Genomic DNA, 24,701 nt, shown 5'->3' on the forward strand with positions numbered 1-24,701 from the left:
TTTAAACATTTCTTTTAAAAGTAAAGTAGGATTTGGGGCTGTAGTTAGAATTAGAGTACAGTATGTTGCTTAGGGGTTTAGGGTTGTTCATGGCTTGATGTAAGGTTTAGTTTAATGCTAGAATTATGTTCAAGGTTAAAATTAGGTTTACAGTTAGGGATAAAACAAGAGTTAGTTAGATTCAGGGTTCAAACTAGGATTAAGGATTAGGATTGTATTCTGATGAGGTCTGGTAGTAGAGTCTCAGTTAAGAATAGGGATAGTGTTAGGCCAAGATTGTATTTATGTTACAGTCATTTTGGACTAAGGTACGGTTAGGATTAAGATTAGGGTATGGGATATTATCAGAGGTACATTGTTTAAAATAATATTCTAAATATGTTTTGCTTTTCAATGGTGGTATTAAGAATTTCTTTAAAAGGTTTGTCCAAACTATTATTTGTGTGAATTCGCTGGCCTTGGCTCTGTAGTATGTACCCAGAAATGTTGAGGATCTGGTCAAAGAAACACCCCACTCTGTTCCCATGGAAAGGGATGCATTTCAGAATGTTAATTTTAAAAACACTCCTGTTATCTGAAAGGAACATTCTGTTTCTTGGAAATAATTTAAAGGATCCTGTTTTTTATTCCTAAAGGAAATGACTTTCAAGTTTTCTTCTCTATATTTGAAAACCATATAAGCTTAAGTTAATACAAAGAAAGCAAAAAACATAAGTCAAGCCTAGTGAAGAGGTCTAATTACAAAACAGAAAGAGCAGAGCAAATATTTGAAAAATGTGCTGCCACAGCATTTTTGACAAGATAGAGCTTGAGGTAGGAGAGCTCGAAGGAGTGAATGTGCTTTTAGTTGTTAATTTGGACATTTAATATGAGACTTTTATACAACTAATTTTTTTATATATAACTGATTTTATATAGCAGGAAAAATAATTGGGAAAGAACAGTCCCAGCTCTGCAGTTTATATCATAATGCAGTCCTCAGAATGGCAAGGAACATTACAGCTGACTCCACACACCCACTCCATTCTTATTTCAGGAAGATGGTATAGGGTACCAAATTCAAATATAAATATTTATAAGAACTCCCCTCTGCAATAACACTATTCAATGAAGGAATGTAAATATAATCCTCCACTACCTATTTATGTATCCATTTACTTATTTATTCATCACATACTGTTGTGATTTTATGTGACCCTTACAGTATGTTTTGCTTGTGTGTTTTGTACTTCTGTGGAAGACATATTTCCACAGCAGTGGACAATAAAGTATTTATTAAACAGGTAAGCTTGAAACTGGCCTCCTCAAAAATAGATCAATATAAGTTAGAAATGTATTAATGCATGCTTAAACTATCCGCATACAGTAAAACATTGAAACTTTGAAGAGCTGGAATGAAGGTATTAGCATTAATCTTGGCTTTGGAGCTCTGTCTCATTAACAGTGTCTCAATCAGTTAATAATTCCTGCAGTCTTCTAAATGCTAAAACATTTATGCTAAAACTCCTAAAACTTTAACACACAGGTGTTTGTACAAAAACATCATGAAGAGATTTTATTCCAAAATACTTCATAAAATAAAATAAAGATGGGATTATCTCTGATAAGGTAAACTCAGCATGGTTTCAGTGATACATATCTTATGTCTTTGTGTGTTGTGTGTACATGAGAATGTCCATACATATTTGTGTGCATCTGACAGCAGCTATCGGAAAACTCCAGAGGAGGAAGATATTCCTTAAAAAGACAGGAGGCTAAGTAATTGCTATTGCAAAAAAAAAAAAAATAGAGCTTAACTGTTATATGTTATATATAACTCGACAATCTTAACAATTTTCACCCCATCTCCAACTTACCCATTCTTGCTAAAATTCTAGAACGTGCTGTCGCACTTCAGTTACATAACCACCTCATGACAAACAACCTTTTCGAACCCCTCCAATCTGGCTTCCGTCAACTTCACAGCACAGAAACTGCCCTGGTCAAAGTCACTAACAATCTTCTAATAGCTTCTGATTCTGGTTCTCTTTCTATACTCATCCATCTTGATCTCAGTGGTGCTTTTGACACTGTTGGCAATGACATCTTACTTTCTCGTCTTGAGACTGTGTTTGGAGTTTCTGACACTGCTCTCAAATGGTTCAAATCTTACCTCACTGATCCCTGTCACTTTGTCTCTCTTAATGGGTACAGGTCTGAAATTGCTCTTGTTACATCTGGTGTTCCTCAGGGCTCAATACTGGGCCCCTTGGTCTTCAGCATTTACATGTTCCCACTTGGTCAGCTTTTAAGATCACATGGCCTCAGCTTTCATTTTTACGCTGACGATACTCAAATATACATCCATACCAAACCTGACACTGATGTGGCTGTCTCTATTCTATCTAATTGCATCTCTGACATAAAAATTTGGATGACTCAAACCTTCCATCATCTTAACTGCGACAAGTCATGAAGTCATGCTTATTGGCACCCCCATCAACTTCGTAAAGCCAGTCCTGTAACCCTATCTGTAGATGGTTCTGTACTTGAGTTTCAATCAAAATTGATAAACCTTGGGGTTATATTCGATTCTGGCTTAATATTCGACCCCCATGTGCAGCATACTGTCAAAACATCTTTTTTTCACCTTAGAAATATCGCTAGACTATGCCCTATGCTATCTTTAACTGTGGCCGAAAAGCTGATCAACACATTTGTATTCTTTCGAATTGACTACTGTAATGCTCTACTCTCTGGGGTATCTAAATCTACTCTGAACAAACTGCAGTTTGTCCAAAATTCAGCAGCCAGAATCCTGACCAGGTCTAGTGCAAGTGTTCACATTACTCCTATCTTGGAGTCCTTGCACTGGCTTCCGGTCAAATTCTGTGTTGACTTTAAAATCCTCATGTTCACCTACAGTATAAGGCTCTGCATGGCCTGGAACCTCAGTGCCTGTCTGAACTATTATCGCCCTACTCCCCACCTCGCAACCTTTGCTCTTCTAATTCTGGTCTCCTTACTGTCCCCCAAGCCCGTCTACATTGTATGGGTGACAGGGCCTTATCCTGTTATGCCCCCAAGTCTGGAGCTCTCTCCCCAAGGATATCAGAGAGTCACCTTCTCTAAACTCCTTCAAATCCAGACTCAAAACCTTCTTCTTCAGAAAAGCCTTTACTTAGATGGTTCCATTCTTCACCCCTCTGCTTTTCCTAGTACCACCATCCACGGTCTTCTCTATATATTGTAATTGTGTTTTATCTTGTGTATTCTTTTTATTTATTGTTGTTGTCATCCTGTAAAGCGCTTTGAGAAGCCACCTTTAAAAGCGCTATATAAAATAAAGATTATTATTATTATTATTATTATTATTATTATTATTATTATTATTATAACCTATACACAGTGCCTTGCAAAAGTAGTCAGACACTTCAAAAGGTTTCTCATTTTGTGAAATTAAAAAACAATTAATACAATTTTTTAACCTAAATGTATTCAAAACCTGAATGCTCAAACATAAGACATCTAAGGAGATAAGTAACCCTAAATTACAGCAAAAACTAAAAACAAAAATCTGAAATACATAATAAGTATTCAGACCGTAAACTTGACGGAAGTGAATTAGGTAGAAACACCTTTGGCAGTAATTACAGCCACAATTGTTTTGGGGACGTTTTCTCACAACTTTGCACACTGGCTTGGTGTAATTGTTGCCCATTATTCTTGGCAGATTTGCTCAAGGCATCTCTTGGGGATCTCTTCTTGTCAGCAGTTTTCAAATCTTTCCACAGATTACCAATAGGATTCCAGTCAGGACTTTTGACTGGCCACTCACAAAAATTGAGTAGTAGTTTTGGATCATTGTCCTGCAAAGATGAATTTTGTTCGTGGTTGAATCTTTACTTGAAATTCAATACCTGCATGAGGATCCTTACAGAGAAAGGTGTGTTTATTCCAAAATCATAGGAACCAGTTTTATTGCACACAGACAGAAGCCACTCAACTATTTGTGAGGCTTTTTAATGTTATTTTCCAACACTTCAATTAATTCAAGATTGCTAAAGTAAAGGGTTTGATATGCAATCGTGACTTTTCTGTTTTTCTTTCATATTAATCATATAATAATGTACTTCTTTTTTTGCTTGAGAACTGGGGAGTAGATTGTGCATGTAACAAATAGTAATTGCTTCTTCAAGGCATCATGATTACAAGCTTTGAAGTAAGAAAACACTAAGGGCTTGTTACTTTTACAACATACTGTGTATACTAAATTGTTGTATGTTAAGGACATTATATTATATTCATTATACTCTGGCTTAAGGCCACCCTATATACCATCTAAATTGAATAAAACAACTTAAAAACTGTGTGACATTTTCCATAACAATAGCTCACAACCCCTAATGGAATCAGCTTTATCTTCAAGTTATGTTAACCTTTATGCCATTTTAAAGGGGAGTACACCGGTCAAAGTCCTTTCTTTTATTTAATGAGTCATTTCCTGTTGAAATATATGGTATTTGTAAGGACAGGAATGACTCAGAGATGGGGGGCCTCTGTTATTGACAACTTCCTTTAGTACATCCTGCATACTGTGAGCGTCTTTGTTTCCCAGTCCCAAGAAAAAATAGACCTTTGAACTGTACTGTACAATTTTCATACATACACAGTTCTACCATCTGGATTTCATGACCACTGTGCTCCATCCTTTTTGTTCTTTTGTTATTTAATATTCTAAAAATGTTCCTGAAGAACCCCATGATGTTTCTACACATTTTGTATATTTAAAAGCAGCAAACTGAAAAAAATAAAGCTTGCCTTTACGTTTTGTAACAGCTCTCTTGTTTTCTTTCACTTTGAAATAGCACCTTTTCTCATTGATTGTATACTGTATATTTTTAATGTTTATATATTTTTTGATAGCATCATTTTTGCATGCTGTTATTTTTATCAGTTCAATTAAAATAAACATCCTGCTAAAAGATAAAAAGTAAAAGATAGGCATCATACTGCTACTGCGTTTGTTAATTTAACAAATATTAGGTATACAGTACAGTATATAGTTTGTGTATAAAGTATTGTGTTTAATCTGTTTTCACAAACCTTAAAAACAGAAAAACATTTCTCAAAATCTGATTCTCACTTCTGCTACGTACAGTACTATACATTTTCACACACATACTGTATCTGCCTTAATGCTCACACAGCACATGAAGAAAATTTAATCAATAAAAACTCATTGAGACCAATACTATCTTCAGCTTAGTACAACAATAATTGTCACATTCAAATAATTTCTGTGTGCAATTTAACATTGAGAGTCAGTTCTAGATTGAATGCAATCCTTCATGCTCTGTGCTGCATTGAAGTTATTTTTGTTTTATGTTTTTTGTTTTAAACGCAGTCTTATCATTAGAGCAGGTTTTACCCTACTTTTATTTCTTGTGTAGATGACATTTTATTGCTGTAAAGTCAAAGTCATCTTGAAAAAGTAAATACTGTATATTTACTGTACTGTAAGACAAAAAGAGAAGATATTTAAGAACCTTTGGTAATCATGAAAATATATATTTAAACTGTTGCAAAATTGTCATTCCAATTAGTTTTCATTATAGAAACATTTTCCTAATCATTCATTTTTATAGTAACCACAGAATTTCTGCTTCAGATAATGATTTTATGACTCATTAACTTTCTATCTTTAAAAAAACATTGAATAGGATACAGTATCTCTATAGTCTCCCCTTTCCATTCCTTCGCATAACAAACTTCCTCTATGCCCAATGTCTAAGTGAAGCATGCTTCCTGCAGATACAGCTTACTATGAATAGGGTTTACATTATTATACAGGATATATGATACATTACACTTTTCTTATCCAGACAGGAATGATACTCATTGGTACATGCAGTTCTGTAATGTTTACTCTTAGAGGAGCGGAATGGATTACTCATGAAATTACACGTCTCCTGTCTGGACACTTTATTCACTAAGTATCCCTAAGAATTTCCTGGAAGTGTCCTTTTTTACTTCTCTATGTGTTTTTTTGTATAATTCATGGAAATTCCCTGAATTTGCTATATGTGTTATATGTGTTCACCTGATTTGATCCTTGTTTGCCAAAAAGACTTCTGCTTATCTGTGCTAGTTCTTTGCAGGCACCTTTATCAGGAAAGTGTAATTTAACATCAGAAGACTTGTTGTTCAAAGCACATAATCCTGTACAGTAGGTCTGTAAACGCTTTTAAATGTCATCCATTTGCCCTGGCCTGACCCAGGGATGTTCATGTTGTTTTGCTTGCCACCCTAAATACTGTTCAGCAAGCAGATGTTGATTATCCCATGAGTTTAGTTCTTTTTTCAAAATATTTCTATAACAACTTCTAATTTTCTCTTTTTATCATGTAATTATACCAGTCCTTTATATTAATTTTTACCATTACTATTTTATGATGTAGTAATTAGTTCTGAGATGTGCAGTCTAAGGCAACAATGCATTTTTATGATTTTTATGACACTGAACAGAATTTAAAATACAACACAGAACCTGGACATCCTTTTCTTAGAATTACAAATCAGGAGATTAGTGGTCATAATTCACCTTTAATAATTTACCTTTAGTTTCTTTGTTTATTTAGAATATCTGGTTTCATTGTTATTAACATTGTATGATGTCAGTGTTTCCTTGATTACCGTTTTAGTTCAAAACAACAGTGATTAAATTTTCATTTATTTAGACAAATGCAATTTTGGAAAATGTTTATTATTACTGTAAGGATAGAAGCATTTATTTTCTCAGCCATTGATGTCACCCAGAAAAGTAAATGCATTGTTTTGAAAAGCACTAGAAATTAGTAGATTAAGCAGATCTAAAATTAGAACTAAAACAACTTTTTTTTACCGAGATACATGTAATCAAGAGGATTATATCAGTTTTCTAAAATTAAACCAGCCTTTGAAAAAGAAAAACAATCACAATACAGTAAAACAAGTTTGTATGTACTGTATAAACACTGTAGAATTTACTCCCAAAAAGCAAATCATGACTAATTTACTTAAATTATACTGTAAACTATATTACACGCTGTAGTACTGTATTGCATATATTGTACAGTATGTTGATCATTCTTATAGCAAAGTTTAGTTTTTTATCAGAAAAAACAAGGTTGTCTTTGAAGACTCTGATATAGACATTTACATACTTTTGAGCACTTAATTATAAATGTGATTAGAAGTTTGCATAAACCGTATTTCTTCATAAATTATCATTGTAACGATGTATTTATAAACAGCATGCAGACCTAATAGATAATTAAGTATAGGTACAATGTGCTATATGTGATCACAACAATTTTGTGGCATGCTATGTTAATCAGAGCTACAGCATAGAAAAACAAGTGCTTCACCTGAGACTACTGTAAAAATGGGTACAATTTTCACATGTTTCTGAAGCATTTGTCAAAGGCTTTAAATTTTTCAATGGTTTTGAATAGAGTGGTCACAATGTGAAAGCAGCATTATTGTTAGTGTGTTTAGTTTTTATTACTCATGCAAAGATAGTCCAACTGTGAATGAATATGGGTGATGATTTATAGCAATAATGATGTGTTTTCGTCATCATAGATCAATTCTATCTTATGATTCTGTTTCCAGATATGAAAGGTTTGCAGGATGTGAACATTTCATGGGAGCTAATAGCAAAACGGTTGATTGATATTAAAGTGTTTTAACTATCAAAGATGTATGTAGAATGCTTTTTTTAACAGTAACATAACAATGCAGAACTACAGGTTGGGCCTCGATCTGCAGAAAATTCATTTTCACAGAAGCATGGAGAAGAAATATTTGTCATATATTGCAATGATAAAACAAACATACCAAAGAGTTCATTTTATTTTTTGCTGGAATTTTAAAAATGTATTTTTAATTGAGAAATATAGTAGCTGTCACCTCTTCCCTACTTGCCATTTGTCAGGGGAACACTCAGGGGCAGGAGTGGCTGGCCCTGTAACTGCATGATGTTGCCCCACCCCAGGTGGGTAGGCAGAAGGGAGGCAAAGGAAAACAGGTGGCAGAACCAAATGTTTCCCTGGTAGACTAGGGGCTTTGCCTCCTTCTGGGAGCTTAGAGCAATCCAGTGGAGGAGCCTTCACATCATAACTTTAGTTTAGAACTGTTGCTACAATTCCTTTATCTGCCATATACAATGTACAGGCAGCAAAGCTCTGTTCACTACATACTGGTGGTCATTTAGTTAACCTCACACTGTGGTATCATGTATTTATTTTTCCAGGATATTGGTTGGATCCCCATGGAGTGGAGGACAGAACAGGATGGGTGATATTTATAAGTGTCCTTTGTCTGGATCCAGAACAAGCTGTGACAGACTAAACTTACAGGGTAAAGTTGCATTTCTGATTGGTTAAAAATACATTTGCACACATCAATGCTTTAGGATTTGAGAAATGTTTCACAAAATCCAAAATGACAACTTTTTCTACAGAGTTTTCAAACACCCAGGGAGGTGTTTGCTCCAAAGTGATTTCTTTCATTTTACAGTGACAAAGGCTTCTAAATGCCTTGATTTGACTTGGCATGACCCAGAGATGTTCTTGATGTACTGCTCACCACCCTAAATACTGCTACTACTCAGCAAGCAGATGTGAATAATCTTGTAAATTTCGTTGTTTCCAAAAGATTTCTATAATACCATTGCATTTCAACATTTCAATGGATCAACATTGTAGTGGAAATTTCTCTTCCGCTTTTGATGGCACAATGCTGGTTGGATTTGTTTTAAAACTTGAGACTATGTTTAGATGGAAGGCCGTTTGTTTTTCTGTGTATTTAATACCAATGACAATAAACCTCACTGAGAAAAAATAGCACCGTAGGTAAAATAGGTAAGTCATTGTGGAAATGTAAAGTTATTTGTCTTTGTATAAAGTTATGCTTCTTTTTTTCAGATCAAGTATCAATCCCAGTAGTTACAGAAATAAAAACCAACATGAGCCTTGGACTCACTCTTGCTCGAAAGGAAAAAACAGGGGAATTTTTGGTAAAGTAAATATGTTTTAAAATGTGTTTTAAAAATGAGAAATAAGAAATAAGAAACTGACCAATCCTGGTTTAATTTTTACTGCCATTTTAGCAATATTTGCAGTTACTCTTAAATCCTTTTAAGAATGACAGTAGCAGCCATGATCTCCTTTTTAGAAGTATCAATCGCATTTTTATTATACACTCCCAATTTGTAATAGCCATGACTTGCCCTTTTTTGATCCACTCTTCTTATAACACATCATTGGCACCCACAGCCTTGTACCAGAGGTTTAACACTGATTGGAGAGCAGGCATGTGCTTCAGGCTTGTGCCACAGAGGTCACAGAGAACCAAGAGAACTGTGTGCAAATAATTCCTATGAACCCTTAGAGGTGCTCAGTCCATTGTGAACCACCACTTGAAGAGTAACAGTCACAGCAGGCTAGTGACATGACCCAGACTCAATCCAGTGATTGCAGCCTGCGCTTGGGCACATCACCTGGGATGCCCCTCATTGTCTCCTTTGAAATAGTTCAATAATTAGTTCAATTAATTTTATTTGTGGTGGGAAATGTTTTGTTATTCTTTTAAAAGACAAAACAATTAAGAATGTGTTATTGAAAACACTAGCTCACCTGGAAGCATTTTAATACATGAATTACTTCATTTTAAACTTACAGATCTTTATTTGTTTACATTCTAAACTGTAGGAATGCCTTTTTCAATGTTTTGTCTCTCACCTTACTTGTTTTCCTTTGCATTTCAGACATGCGGCCCACTGTGGGCGCAACAGTGTGGAAGTCAGTACTTTGCCCCTGGAATCTGCTCTTATGTAAATCCCAAGCCTCAAAGCTTCTCTCCTGCACTTCAGCGTAAGATTAATTTCAAACTCCATTTATGTGTGGATTTTTACTTTTTGAAAAACTACCAGATATCACTTCCACTTTTAAATTTCCATAAAAGAAATTCATAACAAAACAGACCAGACCTTCCCCAAAAATTGGAACTTGTTCAGAAGCATTTTTGAAGAAAAATATTTTTCTTTGACTACCAGACTTGGCGAGAGTTTTTTTTATTTAAAATTTATCGTGTCTATGTAAAGCTCTAAGTTGTAAATGAAATGTAAACATATAGATATTAATTAATGAATTCTTTGGCTCATACTGACTGAGGTGTTATTAACCATCTCAATACATTTAAAGTCAGCTTCCCAAAAGCTGAGATTTAATTCTTTTCATTGTGTTTTCCAGAGTGTGGAGGTCCAATGGATATAGCAATTGTTTTAGATGGGTCCAACAGCATTTGGCCTTGGCCTCCTATCCAGAATTTTCTTAAGAACCTAATACAGAACTTAAACATTGGTCCAAATGATGCCCAGGTTAGTGCTTTCACCTAGTTTTCAATATGTAGATTAAATAACACAACTGTACCTAAGAAAACAAATGTTTTGAATTTGTGTTTGACACTGTAACCTTCACTGAATCCTTACTAGTAGGCAGTTTCACATCATGTTATTTTGTGGATTAATTAAAATGGTTCAAAGAGAATATTATATGTCAGGTAATTTATTATTTTGCACAGGCATGCATATCCCTGGCAAAACGTACTATATGTTTATCATTTAAATATTTATCCACAAAATATATACTGTATAGGCAACTTCATGTATGTCTTATACAGTACCTGTAAAAGGGCAGTGTTTCTTCATTTTTTTAGTTGGTTACCTTGTAATAATTTCTAAAAAAAAATGAAATTTCATTACATGCATTTTCTCTGATTCCTGAATTTATCAGACCACCAAAGTGGTTATAGAGTAATTTTCACTGTTTTTTTTTTCAGGTGAGCATTATACAATATGCAGTCAACCCATCTTTTGAATTCAAATTGAATCAATACAAGTCCAAAAAAGAGATGATTGATGCTGCCTCAAAAATAGACCAGAAACTTGGAGACCAAACAAATACATTTAAAGCAATAGAATTTGCAAGGTTGGCACATTGATTTTTACTTACATTTAACAACGACTCTCCCAGCATTACTTTTGTATTAAAGTATTAATCATTGTTAAAGTATCATGGACAAAACATTACTTTTTTGAGCTTTTATATGGATGATGTGTCCTTTCTAAGCTTTGCTGATATGAAGTGAATTCTACACATTTGACGTTGTTTTTCTCATTTGCCATATTCACCGGTACCTCTTTAACATTGTAATAACATAGTAATAAAAAAAACACTACTTACCTAGTTGGACATCATTAATCATACCTAAATACAGTACTGAACAGTAACTACTTTATTTGCTTTTTGTGTAATTACACAAACACTGTCAAATTGTCATTTTATCATTGACCCTTTGGGGTCAATAATAGTGTTAATCACAAATATTCTTACAAAACCATAACGAACAACGCACAAAGCAAAACACGGTGAACTGTTTCACACGTGTTTCCTGTGCCACTCTATAGGCTTTGTGCTACTGTAGCTTTCAGCCATACTACTTGGTATAATGTACTACATGCGAACAGTCAATATGAAATAAGTCATATGACGCCTTCCTCTTCACTCTCTACATTTGGCGGAGGCTTCAGAAATTTCTTCATATCGCATCTTCTTAGTTTTGAAGTTGTCTTTCGTTATTCTAAATGTAGCTAACAATTCACGTGCTTTGTAGTATCAGATTTTCATAAAAAGAACAGAACAAAATATGTCAAATAACTGTACAATGAAAACACAGAAAGAAATAATAAATATATAATAAATATAATAAATGAATAATATATAATAAGTGCAATTAAAGAATGATTGTTTAAACATGAGTATTTTAAGATGTGATTTAAAACAAAGAACTCTTTCATTTAATTCATGTTCTTTAAACTCAAAAGCAATATCCTAATGTCTATGTGAAAGAGTTAAAAGTGTTCTGAAGATAAAAGTTATTTTGGTAACACAATGGACATGCAGCTCAAATGTTAGCACAAAAGTGTGGTATGAGAAATTTTAAACCACAGATAGCTATATTTGGACTATCCACATCAAATGCAAAAATAAAAATAATTTTATTTTTTGATGTGAAGAATTTAGTTACATGGCCTTAGTTATACCACATCCTGACACATTCAGAGAAATGTGGAATATGAGCCTTAGCTCAGCAAAAGCTACACTAAGGTTCATCATATCAAAATCCAGTAGAGACTGGTTTGAGACCACCTCCAAGTCTGAAATTCTTTAACAACCTTGAAGGGCTGTTTTGGTGCTGTAGAGCAGCCTAAAACCTGATTGAAGAGGTTAATACAGTTTACCAAGAAATGGTTATTTAATTGTGCTGCCACAACACGTTACAAATGTTTTTAGTTTTGAAATATGCCTCCAATTGCCTATGTTGTCAGTAACTTGTTTGGACAGCAGCGATTTTAAAGTGCAGAACTGCAGAACTTGCTGATGTTGACAGCTATAAAACAGGAATGAAGTAGGAAGAGGTGTTACAGCATACAGCAAGAGAGAATGTTAACAGTAAAATCCAAATGAAACACTGAATGGCAGGAGCCTGCCTTAATTTATCCCTCCTGCCAAGGGGGCACTGGGGTACCCCCAGTGGAGAGAGAGGCTTCCCAGATACAGGAGAGACTCCCATTTGTCACAGGTCCAGAAACTCTCCAGGATTTCGTCGACTCACATCCCCTCTCTTCCCCTGGTGCTGCATGAGTGCCGTGGGCTCATAACTTCAGCTCTCCTGTGCTAACAGCACGCTGCAGTGGTCACCTATGCTGATACACTCACACATACAGAAGCAAATATGAACAGAATGTCAACAACTAGTGCCTTATTCATTGACAGGACTTTGTATGCATTATATTACCAGCAACTCTGGCTGTCTTACTCCAGAGGCATCCTTTCTTCCTGTTTGGACTCAGTGTTATTATATATCTCAATGGCCTCCCATTGCCAGGTTACAGAGTCCTTAATCCCCGTCAGAACTCCCACCTCAGACTGAAGCATACTGTTCTTGCTGGGAACCACACTCATAGTCCAGTCCCAGTTCAAAAGTTCAGTGAAGGCAATAATGGTGAAATAATGGTGAAATCAGCCCCAAAAGTAATGGCTACAGGAAGCACAATAGTCAAGAGAATAAGGTCTCTTATAAAACTACAGGGCTTTATATCCATTACAATTTACATGTAAAGCCAGCAGTACATTTGCACATTAAGCTTTTTGTTGTCATTGTTGTCAATATTTATATATCTGAATGATATGAGAACATTGCTCTGAGACAAAACTGAAAAGGAATGATTCACGTTTGAGTGCTCTGTAAATAATAAAGGAATAATACAACAAATGTGATCAGAGACAAGTTATCCTGCACTGAAAACTACCAGTCACTCAGTTTACAGCTTTCAATGCAGTCAACATGCAGAACTGCTTTGAGAGAGGGGTCATTTTGTACATTCTAGCAAATCAGAAGCACTGTGTGAACAGGAAATTAGTAAATTTGTTTTCATTTATGCATAATTCAGTGGCTGTAACAGAGTATGCCTATCACCAAAAACAAAAAAAAATTCACTGCCTTGCAAATGTATTTACTGTACCCTTCCATTGATGCCATTTTGTTGTATTACAAATTATGCATGCACTCTTTTAAAGTGAAAGATTTGAATTAGAGCTTGACCACTCACAATGAACACTTCTATGGGTAAAAATTGTCAACAGCAAACATTTGAGCATTTAAGAGCTAAAACAGATTTTAAATTATACTTTAAATAGAATACTATAATAACCTGTGATTAAGAACTCAGATGGAGCAATAAAACAACAAACATAGTGGTCATCTTGGACCACTGTAAAGAGTTACTGCTGCAGGTCTTTTTTATCTTATTTTTTAATACAAAATGCATATTCTGCTGATTGAAAAAAATAGCTTGCATTTCACAAAGGAAATTCTGGTGAAGGTATTCTAAAGGGATCATAAAATGTGTTAATAAAGTGTATTATTTGCTTTGGAATTAAAAGTATACAGAATCCTCTTACATTTCAAAACCTTATTTTGTATGTTAAACTATAGTGTCTGTAGTTCATTTTCTACTTTAAAAAAAATCAAAATGAAAAACCTTATGCCTAGCTGATAATGTTATACGAAATCAATTTCAAATGGTTTCTTTAACCCATATACAGTACATCTTATACACAGTTTGAAATTGTTTATGGTGTCTTTGATAGGTCACAAGCTTTTTTGCCTGGAAATGGTGGACGTCAAGGGGCTGCAAAAGTGATGGTGGTTGTGACAGATGGAGAATCCCATGACAAGTTCTATAGAGATGAATACATTGGGAAATGTGAGAAAGACAAAATCACCCGGTTTGGAATTGCTGTAAGGAGACATTTTTCTGAACATTTGCTTTTGTTTTAATGGCACTTTGTGTGACAGAATCAGAGGATGGGCTGTACCAACAAAACAAAAATAACTTGGTTTAGTGATAAATTGAGATAGGATCAATCTAAGATTGTTTTTAAATCAGTGGTGTGGTACATTGTACCACAAAAAAAGAATGTCAACAACAAGTAAGATTAGTAAATCTTGGATTATGCAGATAATTTGAAAACAACTCAGGGATAAAGATATTGAATTCTATTCAATCATCAAGAAATGAAAGGTGCAAGGTATCACCGAATGACTGCCTAACTGAGCAGCCAAGCAAGGAGGAGGCCGATTAGGGATGCCACTGTGACCCCAATGACAACTTTGAAAGAGGTTAAAAGATCAGTGGCTGAGATGGGAAAAAAGGTGCATATCAAAAATGTCCTGGTTACTTCAGAAAGCTGGCCTGTAAAGCAGAATGGGAAACCCATCTCATTTCTAACATGGTGTTTCAATCTAGCAGGGCACCTGGTTGATCCTGCAGTAGTGTAAAAAAAAAGATGATCTCAGCGGAGAGAAAACTGGATTTTTTTTATCTAAATGCGGTGTGAAATTTGACACAGAACATTCCCCAGTCAGTACCTTCATTACAGTCATACATTCTTCTCGCAGATTCATGTTATGGGGATGCTTACAATCAGCAGGGACTGGAAAGCTTGTTAGGACTGAAGAAAAATAGACAGAACAGGAAAACGCTAGAGGAAAACTTGCTTGAGCTAATCTGCAGTGCAATGGTGAAATGTTGCACCAAACTGGTGTACAAAGTTGTTAAAGACTTTCCCCAAAAAGACTTCCATCAAATATTGAGGTCACAGGTCTGAATACTTCAGACCCAATGCAATCAACTTACACTTGATTAGAATTACTGGTGCATACGATATATATTTTAATCTTGTGAACATAGGGTATGATATGGATTAAACATAAAATGTGTTTGAAACTTTGGTGCAATATGAATAAAATAATAAAATGCTATCTTTAATTTAATCTGGTTTAGCGGTTAATTAATGTTTATGCAATAAAGCCATAAAGATCAGGTCTGTCCATACACGTTTTTATTTGCTTGTTTTTATTTTTTGTTCATATTGATTCCAGTCATGTTTTAGCCTTACAAAATACCTGTATTTCTGGTTCCTTTTTCTAGGTCTTAGGATATTATTTAAGAAATGATATTGACACCAAAAATCTTATTGATGAAATCAAGTCTATTGCCAGTACCCCAACAGAGAGGTACTTTTTCAATGTGTCAGCTGAAGAAGCCCTCTTAGAAATTGCAGGGACCCTTGGAGAACGAATCTTTAATATAGAAGGTGAGTGAAAATTAATGACTCACTAAAGGATTTCTGGTATAAATTCATTGACAGTTTAGAAAAAAATAGCAAATTTTGAATTCAGCACAAAATTGTGAACTTTGTGAAAGTACTGCAAGTCTCCATGTTGTTGCAAACGCCTGGTCTCACCATAGGCAAGAGCGGGAGTTCCTGTGAATTGTGACGTGATACGGCCCTTCCTGTTTAATAGTCAGTGTAATTACTAATGTAATGCGATGTATCGTATGACCCTAACCCTAACAAGTAAGGCTCATTTATCGGTAAAACCATCTTGAAGTCGAGAGCAATATTTCTATTGGTGTAAAAGAGACGTATTCACCAGCCTGCTTCTTTATAATGTAATAAGGCCACTTCAGGTCACAAGTTTTTTGCCTCATTGTGAAGCATATAATATGGCGCTGTGCATACCTGCAAATGTTGTTAACTTTGTTAAGTAAATTGGGAGTTTTACAAGTTATTGTGTAACTTTTACTTTTGAAATGCACTCATCAATGCTGATTGTTTCTAACCCCAAAATATAAAAATAGCATTGCAGTTCCCCAGTGGTTAATTACTGAAAGAAAGAAACAGAGAGTGCAAATTCAATTGCAGCCTAAACCTTCCACACACCCACCACACACCCTCCCCCCACTGCAATTAAGCAACACATAAAGAAAGCACTGAACACACCAAGAGACAATTTGTTAAAAGTATAACTTGCGTGTTGGGTGGGATAAAACGCAGACCCTTTTGCACATTTCACTGCATGTTTCAGTGGCCTTTTTAATACCACTTTTTTATTCTAGATTATAATTATAAATATATATATGATTTCATTTTAAAACTTGTTTTTACTTCTGCCATTGACAATATTCACGTTTGCTAACACATTTATGTTAATTAATTATTGATATTATTAATAATAACATTTCTGAATACATTTGTGAATGTATACTTCTAGAAAAACTGAAACATCTGTAAATTTTCAGGCACAAAGATGGTTATTTATTCCCACTGATTGCCCTCTATTTCCTCAGGAGCTTGTATTGGAAACAAAACAACACAAATGTGAAATCAAAGTCGCTTGTTATTAACTGTATTTTATTTCTTTACTAGGAACTGGAAAGGTTGGTGAAAATTTTCAAATGGAAATGTCGCAAGTTGGATTTAGTGCTCACTATTCCAACAAACAGGTAGGATAATTTATTAGCTGTGTAAACAACTACAGATTTAAAGCAGGGGCTTTTTTTACATTATGCTTTTCCCATTAATATGACTGTTCAACATATTCTAAAATTTTTGCATTAAACTTAATAAGTTATAAATACTCCTTGAAAATAAATTGTGCTTTTCGGATTATTACCTTTGTACAATTATGCAATACAATTTTATTGATAACCTAAGGCATTGTAGTATTGATAACAATGTACAGTAGGTGTGATTTTACTTCCTTGTTTTGAAATTAAAAATAAAATATATACTATCAGAAGAGGCCACATCCTCCAGTATGTAGCCAAATATCACTCTGGACTGGATATGTTTCATTTTTAAAGGAATACTGAAGAATGTTTTTTTTTTCTTAGGAGCAGGCTTAACAGTTTTCTATTGATTAATAGAAAACCATTGGCTTTGGAGTATACTAAGAGTTAAATCTGACATTACTTAATCAAACAAATTTTTCTGACTCAGATAATGCAAGGAACGTATGAATGTTCACTGCTAAATTGGAATTGTCAGCATTAATCATTTATATTTATAGCAGAACATATAACAAGATATATAATTATAATTAGAATAAAAAAACTTAGTTGAAGGAAAAACCCTCTTTCAGACAAAATATTTTTAAAAAGAAGAAGGAAATGGTGAGGTATCATTCCACTTTTAGATGTGTCTAATATGTTCAAAGACACATTTGGCATACTTAAAAATAACCTCCACAGTACCATACTGTGATCTCAGACTCCCAACAACTGTGTCCTTTAAAGTTAGATACCTCACTACAATGAGGCTGAATCTCAAAGTCTTGTACTTTAACACTACACAAGAACATTGAATAAGCATTGGAGTATGCATTTCTTTAGATTATTTTACAATATTTCTTAAAATAAAATATCTCTTATAATATAGAAAAATTATGATTTAAGTAATGGACAGGTATTCTGAGTCTCCTCACTGTCACTATCAGTAGTCCTCCTCCACAGGATGTCATGATGTTAGGTGCTGTAGGAGCCTATGCATGGAGTGGAACTGTTGTTCATCACACTGCCCAGAAATCTGACATTTTTCCCCGGCAAGCATTTGAGAAAATCCTTGAAGACAGAAACCACAGCTCTTTGCTTGGTAATCCCCTTAATATTAAGTCTCTCTTATTTATTTTTCATCACTTCATGATATTGCTTTAAATACAAAATGTAGTGTAACCATTTTGTGCTATATACAGTACATGTAGCTATTTTTCATTATCATTCAGAAGGTGACATGATGTTTAAAAAGGAACCTAATTCAGATATATGAATTCTAAAGTTGAAATGAAACTTTTGGTTATAAAAACTCAGATGTTATACTAGATTTGAATTTATTTAAGTTTATCATGTTGATTGAATTCATTTTGCATGTTTGTCCTGTGATTTGCACACTTTTCCCCTGATACTTAACTGTATTTGTGTTATTGCATGATCAGGCTATTCAGTGACCACACTGACTGAAGGCAATACTGAGTACTATGTTGCTGGAGCTCCTCGTTCCAATCACACCGGTCAAGTGGTTGTTTACAACATAGACAGTCAGCACCAGCCTAAAGTTATAGACTCACAAAGAGGAGAACAGGTGAGCAGATGTTCCCCTTCTTCTTGAAAAGATTGTGCACGATCTTTTTCTCCTACTCTTTAACATTTACATCATATGATATACAGTAGAATCTGCAACTCCCACATTATAAAGAGTGTTATGATAATTTACAGTATATAACTTGGCTGTGAAAGGCTGTAAAAATAACAACAAACAACACAACATGTTTCTGGATCACCCAGATGGCATTTTGTATCTCCAGCAACCTTATTTACTGAACCTCTTGCAGTAAATGCCCAACCATCTACATTGGAGAAACAAGAAGGAGACTCGGAGACCGCTTCAGAGAACGTTAGGGCTATTAAGATTAAAGATCTCTCCAATTGTTTCCCATTTCACCTCTGACGGCCATGACCACTCTAATCTCTCCGTCTGTGTTCTCAAAGACGGTTTTCCAAACTCATACATCAGAAAGACTACAGAAACCAAAATTATCCTGCAGCTAGGATCATACCTTCCCCCTTTTTTTCTAAATTTTCTCCATTCATTGGAGGTTTCATTTCACACCTCTCTACACCTATTCTGACTTCACACGTCTTGGTTGGCCTCTCTTTCTGTCCCCTGCTCCCGCCTCTCGCTCCTCCTCTCTCCCAGCCTTTGTTCTCCCACTACATTACCTTTGCTTACTGCCTTGTCTTTCTCACACCCGAAGAAGGCTCCATGGCCGAAACATTGTGTTTTCTTACTTCTTTTTTTCAGCATGGAATAAACCTATTACTTGTTCCTTTGCAGTCTACGCATGTTGACACAGCTACCCACCTGAACTACTACAACATGTTCTTAGTTCATAATGTGAAAGAATGTGTCATCTGATAATATATATCCTTATTTTCTCATTGTTTTTAAGGCATTTTGGCACTTAAGGCAATTAGTAAGAGGACAAACTATACAAAATGTATGCTTTCCTTTTTTAAGATTGGAGGATAGTTTTAAGATCATACAAGAATACATTTTTCAAAGTTAAAGCCAAAATAAAATGTTAAAAAAGGATTAACTGCAACACTGCAGAAATATACAGTATCCACAACATAATAATATTGATGGTAATACTCTGCAATTTGATTACATTTTTTGTAGTTGTTATTGTTGGATTAAGAAAATCTTGGGTATTGAAAGTTTACAGCATCAAAAACATACATTTTGTAATTTTGTGTGTGAACTTTAATTTGTCTTTATTTCCCAGATTGGTTCCTATTTTGGTAGCGTCCTGTGCTCAGTGGACGTCAACAGGGACTCCAGAACAGATGTGCTGTTGGTTGGTGCTCCCATGTATATGAGTGATTTGAAAAAAGAAAAGGGAAAGGTGTATGTCTTCTCTGTTACAAAGGTGAAGCAAGTAATTTTGTTTGCAGTGCAGACCTATTTTAGAAAAATGAAAGTACAGTACTTAATGGACTTTTTATAATCCTTGTGGCTATCATGTTTCTTGCCACTTCCGGCAGTATGCACTGCACAGTCCATCGGCAAGTGTACCCACTCAGGAAAGGAAGCGGTCAAAAACAAACAAGCACTTGATGTGCATAGAAGAAATGTCATACAGTATGTCTTACACATGATTTAATGTTTAACACATCATTGAGCACTATATATTGAGATGTACATATTAAGATTTTGTAAAAGACTTGCACTTAGTGTGTTAATAAAAGCTGTTGTTTTTTAATTTTTAATTAATGATTGCTAATGTTTTTGTTATTATTTCTAGGGCATTTTAAGCCAGCAAGGCTTCCTGCAAGGGCCATCAAGCTTTGAGAATGCTCGCTTTGGTATGGCCATTACTGCTGTTCCTGACCTGAACCTAGATGGATTCAATGATGTTATAGTGGGGGCTCCATTAGAAGATGATAACAGGGGCGTCATTTACATATACAATGGAGAGCAAATAACTATACGGAAACAGGCTTCACAGGTGAGGGCTGTGTGTTGAATAACTAAGCTTTTTAAAATTATGTTAGTACAGTATTCTAAATATTCTGGATTGAAGGAACCAGCTTCTGTCAAGTTGACTTGACCTACTGAATTTAATTACCATTAATGATAATTAGTCATTTTTCTTTCTTAATCTTTAGAGTACAAAATATTGCTTTTCAAGAAAATACAAAATTGGAAATTGCTTTAAAAACAGGCCTTCTCCAGTTCAGCTCAGTGCCATTCTTGGTCCCTTTACTTTATTCATTAAATACTTGGGACAATTTTATTGTAATGAATTCAATAGCATTCCATCCTCATCCAATTCAGTGTCGCAGGGGAGCCAGAGATAAAGCCTGAACAGGACTCCAGTCCATCACAGGACACACAGAGACACAAACGCACACACGCTCAAATCAAGGCTAATTTTTCCAGAAGCCATTTTCTTTCACATCTTGGACTGCAACTACCGTATGAACCCCTTGACTGCTTATGGGGGAGCATGAGGATGTGTGGGCAGATTTCCTTCCAAGCACTTGTCTTCTTACACATCACAACACGATCTTCCACACATTACTGCAGGGTCAGTGCTGATTGGAGGACAGTCTTGTCCCTCACAGACAGCACAGCCCTGTACTGGAGGATCAGTGCTGATTGGAGGACAGAGTTGTCCCTCACAGACAGCACAGCCCTGTACTGGAGGATCAGTGCTGATTCGAGGAGTCATGTCCCGACTTGTCATGTCCCAATAATACCGACCTGTACGGGAGTATTGGGTGCTGATTGGAGGAGAGGAGCATTCCCCACAGAGGAGAGGAACATTCCCCACAGACAGCACTGCTCCCTACAGGATGATCAGTGCTGATTGTAGGGGAAGCATATCCCTCACAGACAGCAACGCAGGCCTGCAACCTCCCCGGAGGCTGCAGGGAGGCGCTGAGTCTTTGAGACCTGAGAGATATGGTATCAGTTCTTCTTTTTTTTCTGAGCTATATACTGTAGCTTTTTTTGGAGGGGTGTGACATCAATCAACTCCCCCAACAATAGAGCATTTATGCAAGCTATGGTTATTATAAACTATAAAAAATACTTATTACCCAAGGTGGGGCTATTTTGTGGGAAGTGCTTTCCCAAAATCAGATCCTTCTCCTCCGATTCAGTTTGAATATAAAATTATTTAGGAGAAATAACATCACTTCCCTAAAACCGAATTTTTAAAATCTCAAAAATCAAAGCAAAGCACTGCTTTTAGCAAAACAAACAGGCATAAACCAATGAATTGGGAAACGCAGTTTGTGCTGTTTGTCCAGGGTTAAATTTCATGGGCTGAGTGGCATCACTCCCCAAAAAAATATATATATCTCAGAAACAAAAAAGCACAAGTTAATTTTAACAGCACAGATGAATGTGTTGGGAGTCATTGCTTCTTCAAAGGCTTTTTAGATAGCAAGTCATGTCAACTCATGGGAGGTCATGCAGACTCCACACAAACAGGCATCTGAGGCGGGAATTGAATACATGTTGCTGGAGTTAAATGCCCTAACACTGCGAAGCCCTTGTTTGCTGGTGTAACAGAGTGTAATGTTTAGTTTTGTTTTTTCTCAGCTTTTGTAATGTACAATGTAACACTGCAAATGTTGCTTTCAGAAAATTTTAGGATCTGAACTAGATCCAAAGTTGCAGTACTTTGGAAGGTCCCTTGATGCCTATGGAGATTTGAACGAGGACACAATCCCAGATGTGTCTGTTGGAGCTTATGGGAATGTGATTCAACTCTGGTAAGTTACTTCTGTGCTTATGTTTCTTGTAATGTCATTTGCATTTTTCTTCAGTGCACATGCTGCACATGCTGCAAATGCTACAAATGCTGTGAGCTGCTGCTTTACAAGGGTGTTAAATGAGATTTACCAGATATTTCGATTAGCTTCCATGAATTACAGGAGCTGGAGTTTTTCTTAGCTTTTATTACAGAGAGCAAGCAAAGAGAAGAGCAGCATCTAAATTTTATATTAAAGAGCTACTGTAGATTATTTCAGTTCCAGTATTGTGACTTTTGCCAAAAAAGTTATATTGACCAATGAAATGCTAACCCATGTGTTAAGTGGTGTTTTATCCATGTAGTCATATGAAAGATCATGTACTGAGAGGCGTTGAAAACAAATTAGTATTGAATGACAAATTAGTATTGGAACCTTTCAAGATTTACAAGATTCTTCAAGATTTCTTTATTCACCATATACAACAAGTGTATTGGAATGCTTACTCGTTCAGCTGTACCTAGTAACATTAGAGAAAGAGAAAAGAAAAAAAAATAAAGATGCACAAATGACAAACAGACATGGACAATAAATTCAGACAATAGACATTATAATATAGCCAAGACAGGACATAGTGCAAACCTATAATGTTGTAAATATGTTGTGTTTTGATGCCACTTAGTAATATATATGTAGCATTTCCAAAGTACTGTTTATGTTTATTTCCAATGTCTTATACATAGTCTTTATTTCAGCAATTGTGAGTTCATGCAAAAAGGCTACTTACAACATTTTATCATGTCAATTTTATTTTAGGTCACGACGACTAGCCACGGTAAATGTAAACACAACTTTCACACCCGATAAAATCAGCATTCTTGACAAGAACTGTGACATAAATGGGAGAAAACTCTTCTGTTTCGACACCAGAGTGTGCTTCAGGGCTTTGTTTAGTCCCAAAACACCCATTGGTCCTGTAGGTAAGAGCACATTGTTCTGACTTTTTGAAAGGGATAACATTGTTTATCAATATTTATATAAGATTTTTTTTCAAATAAACTTATTGTTAATCATACAAAAATATTATAAGAACAGAAGCAAGGTTACAAACTATCAAGCCCATTTGGTAAATTAGTAGCTATTTGAATGAAGGATCTCATCCAGCTGCTTCTTTAAAAAAAGTAGGGTATTAACGACAACAACATGGCTGGGTATCTCGTTACATGCTCCCACAACCCTTTGGGTAAACAAGAGCCCCCTGTCTTCCATTTTAAATGCACATCCACATACTGTAGTTTCCAGCTCTGCCCTCTTGTTTTATTTAACTATTTACTCACACTGTTCAAATAGTCAGCATTTTATCTCACTCCTGCTCTGTCCTTGGTTCTTTACAATTAAATTAAATTAATTAATTTAATTAAATTTTATATTTAATTTTTTTCCTTTTTAGCCATACAGTACAACTTAACACTTGATGCAGATCTCCAGTCTACTCGAGTGAGTTCAAGAGGTTTGTTCCTCAAAAACAGTGAACGGCTTTGGCAGAAAAATGTTCACATTCAGAGTGAAGACATTTGTGAAAAATATACAGTGTATGTTCAGGTAAGGGAAAAAATAATTTTACTTAATTGTGACAAATAATATTTATTTATACAATAAATGTTCCATTCTAAGATGCCTTTGAAGTGGATGTAGCAGGTCAGACTATAAAGAGGCTGTGTGGGAGTTAGGTAATTGGTGGTGGTTAGGTACACTTTCTCACATAGGCCTAATTAGTGGTATTTTGATGACAGTGTGAGTTTGTGGTGATGAATTTGATAGGAGTCTGGGTTAAGAGTCTTTTTTTTGTATATCTATTGAAATATATATTTATAGCAAATAAATGAATAATAGAGCCTCCTGCAATGTTCAGTATTTTGCTGCTATGAGATTTTATATGTTCAGTTCACGACAGCTACCTTAGTTAAGGGTGGTGTTTGCATATTCTCCCTGTGTTCACATAAGCTTTTTGTGGTTCTCCAGTTTCATCCAACCCGCCAAAGACATGCTTGTTAATTGGTGTGTCTAAAGTTTATGTGTGTGTGTATAATTGTATGTCTGTGTCACGAAAGCACTGTAATAGACTGATATCCTGCCACGCTCAGTCCTATCTAGCACCCTTTGGCTTGTCAAGACCCTTTACAGACCCTTTAGACCCTTTCATACAATGCATAGGTGGTCACCCAAGATAAAAACACTAGATTAAGACTCTCAATCAATGTAAAAAATAAATTAAGCTTTTTTTATCATTCACAAGAGCATATAGCCTTTATACAGTATGCCTAAAGTTGAGATTTCTAAAATAAATCAGCCCAGTTTCTCATTTCAGATTCAAAGTTAACTGTTCACTCACAATTATATCATGAAATCTAAGGAATTCTAAGAATATGAGTCACAAGTACTTTTG

The 24,701-nt window shown here is 35.2% G+C and overlaps 1 protein-coding gene across 1 annotated transcript in view; it reads left to right on the top strand.

The window, feature by feature from the left end:
• The window catches only part of itga2.2 (integrin, alpha 2 (CD49B, alpha 2 subunit of VLA-2 receptor), tandem duplicate 2), a 58,031-nt gene that overhangs the window by 12,278 nt on the left and 21,052 nt on the right, over positions 1 to 24,701 (top strand). Inside the window, exons 3-17 of the mRNA XM_088910297.1 lie at positions 8,276 to 8,382; positions 8,949 to 9,040; positions 9,791 to 9,896; positions 10,275 to 10,402; positions 10,864 to 11,012; positions 14,238 to 14,388; positions 15,581 to 15,746; positions 16,863 to 16,939; positions 17,948 to 18,086; positions 18,427 to 18,572; positions 19,777 to 19,920; positions 20,296 to 20,499; positions 22,146 to 22,276; positions 23,072 to 23,235; positions 23,706 to 23,857. Coding sequence (XP_088766423.1) covers positions 8,276 to 8,382; positions 8,949 to 9,040; positions 9,791 to 9,896; positions 10,275 to 10,402; positions 10,864 to 11,012; positions 14,238 to 14,388; positions 15,581 to 15,746; positions 16,863 to 16,939; positions 17,948 to 18,086; positions 18,427 to 18,572; positions 19,777 to 19,920; positions 20,296 to 20,499; positions 22,146 to 22,276; positions 23,072 to 23,235; positions 23,706 to 23,857 — 2,056 coding nt within the window. The remainder of the gene's footprint in view (positions 1 to 8,275; positions 8,383 to 8,948; positions 9,041 to 9,790; positions 9,897 to 10,274; positions 10,403 to 10,863; positions 11,013 to 14,237; positions 14,389 to 15,580; positions 15,747 to 16,862; positions 16,940 to 17,947; positions 18,087 to 18,426; positions 18,573 to 19,776; positions 19,921 to 20,295; positions 20,500 to 22,145; positions 22,277 to 23,071; positions 23,236 to 23,705; positions 23,858 to 24,701) is intronic.

Source organism: Atractosteus spatula, chromosome 3 (genome assembly GCF_055471065.1).
Source record: "Atractosteus spatula isolate fAtrSpa1 chromosome 3, fAtrSpa1.hap1, whole genome shotgun sequence".
NCBI lineage: Eukaryota > Metazoa > Chordata > Actinopteri > Semionotiformes > Lepisosteidae > Atractosteus > Atractosteus spatula.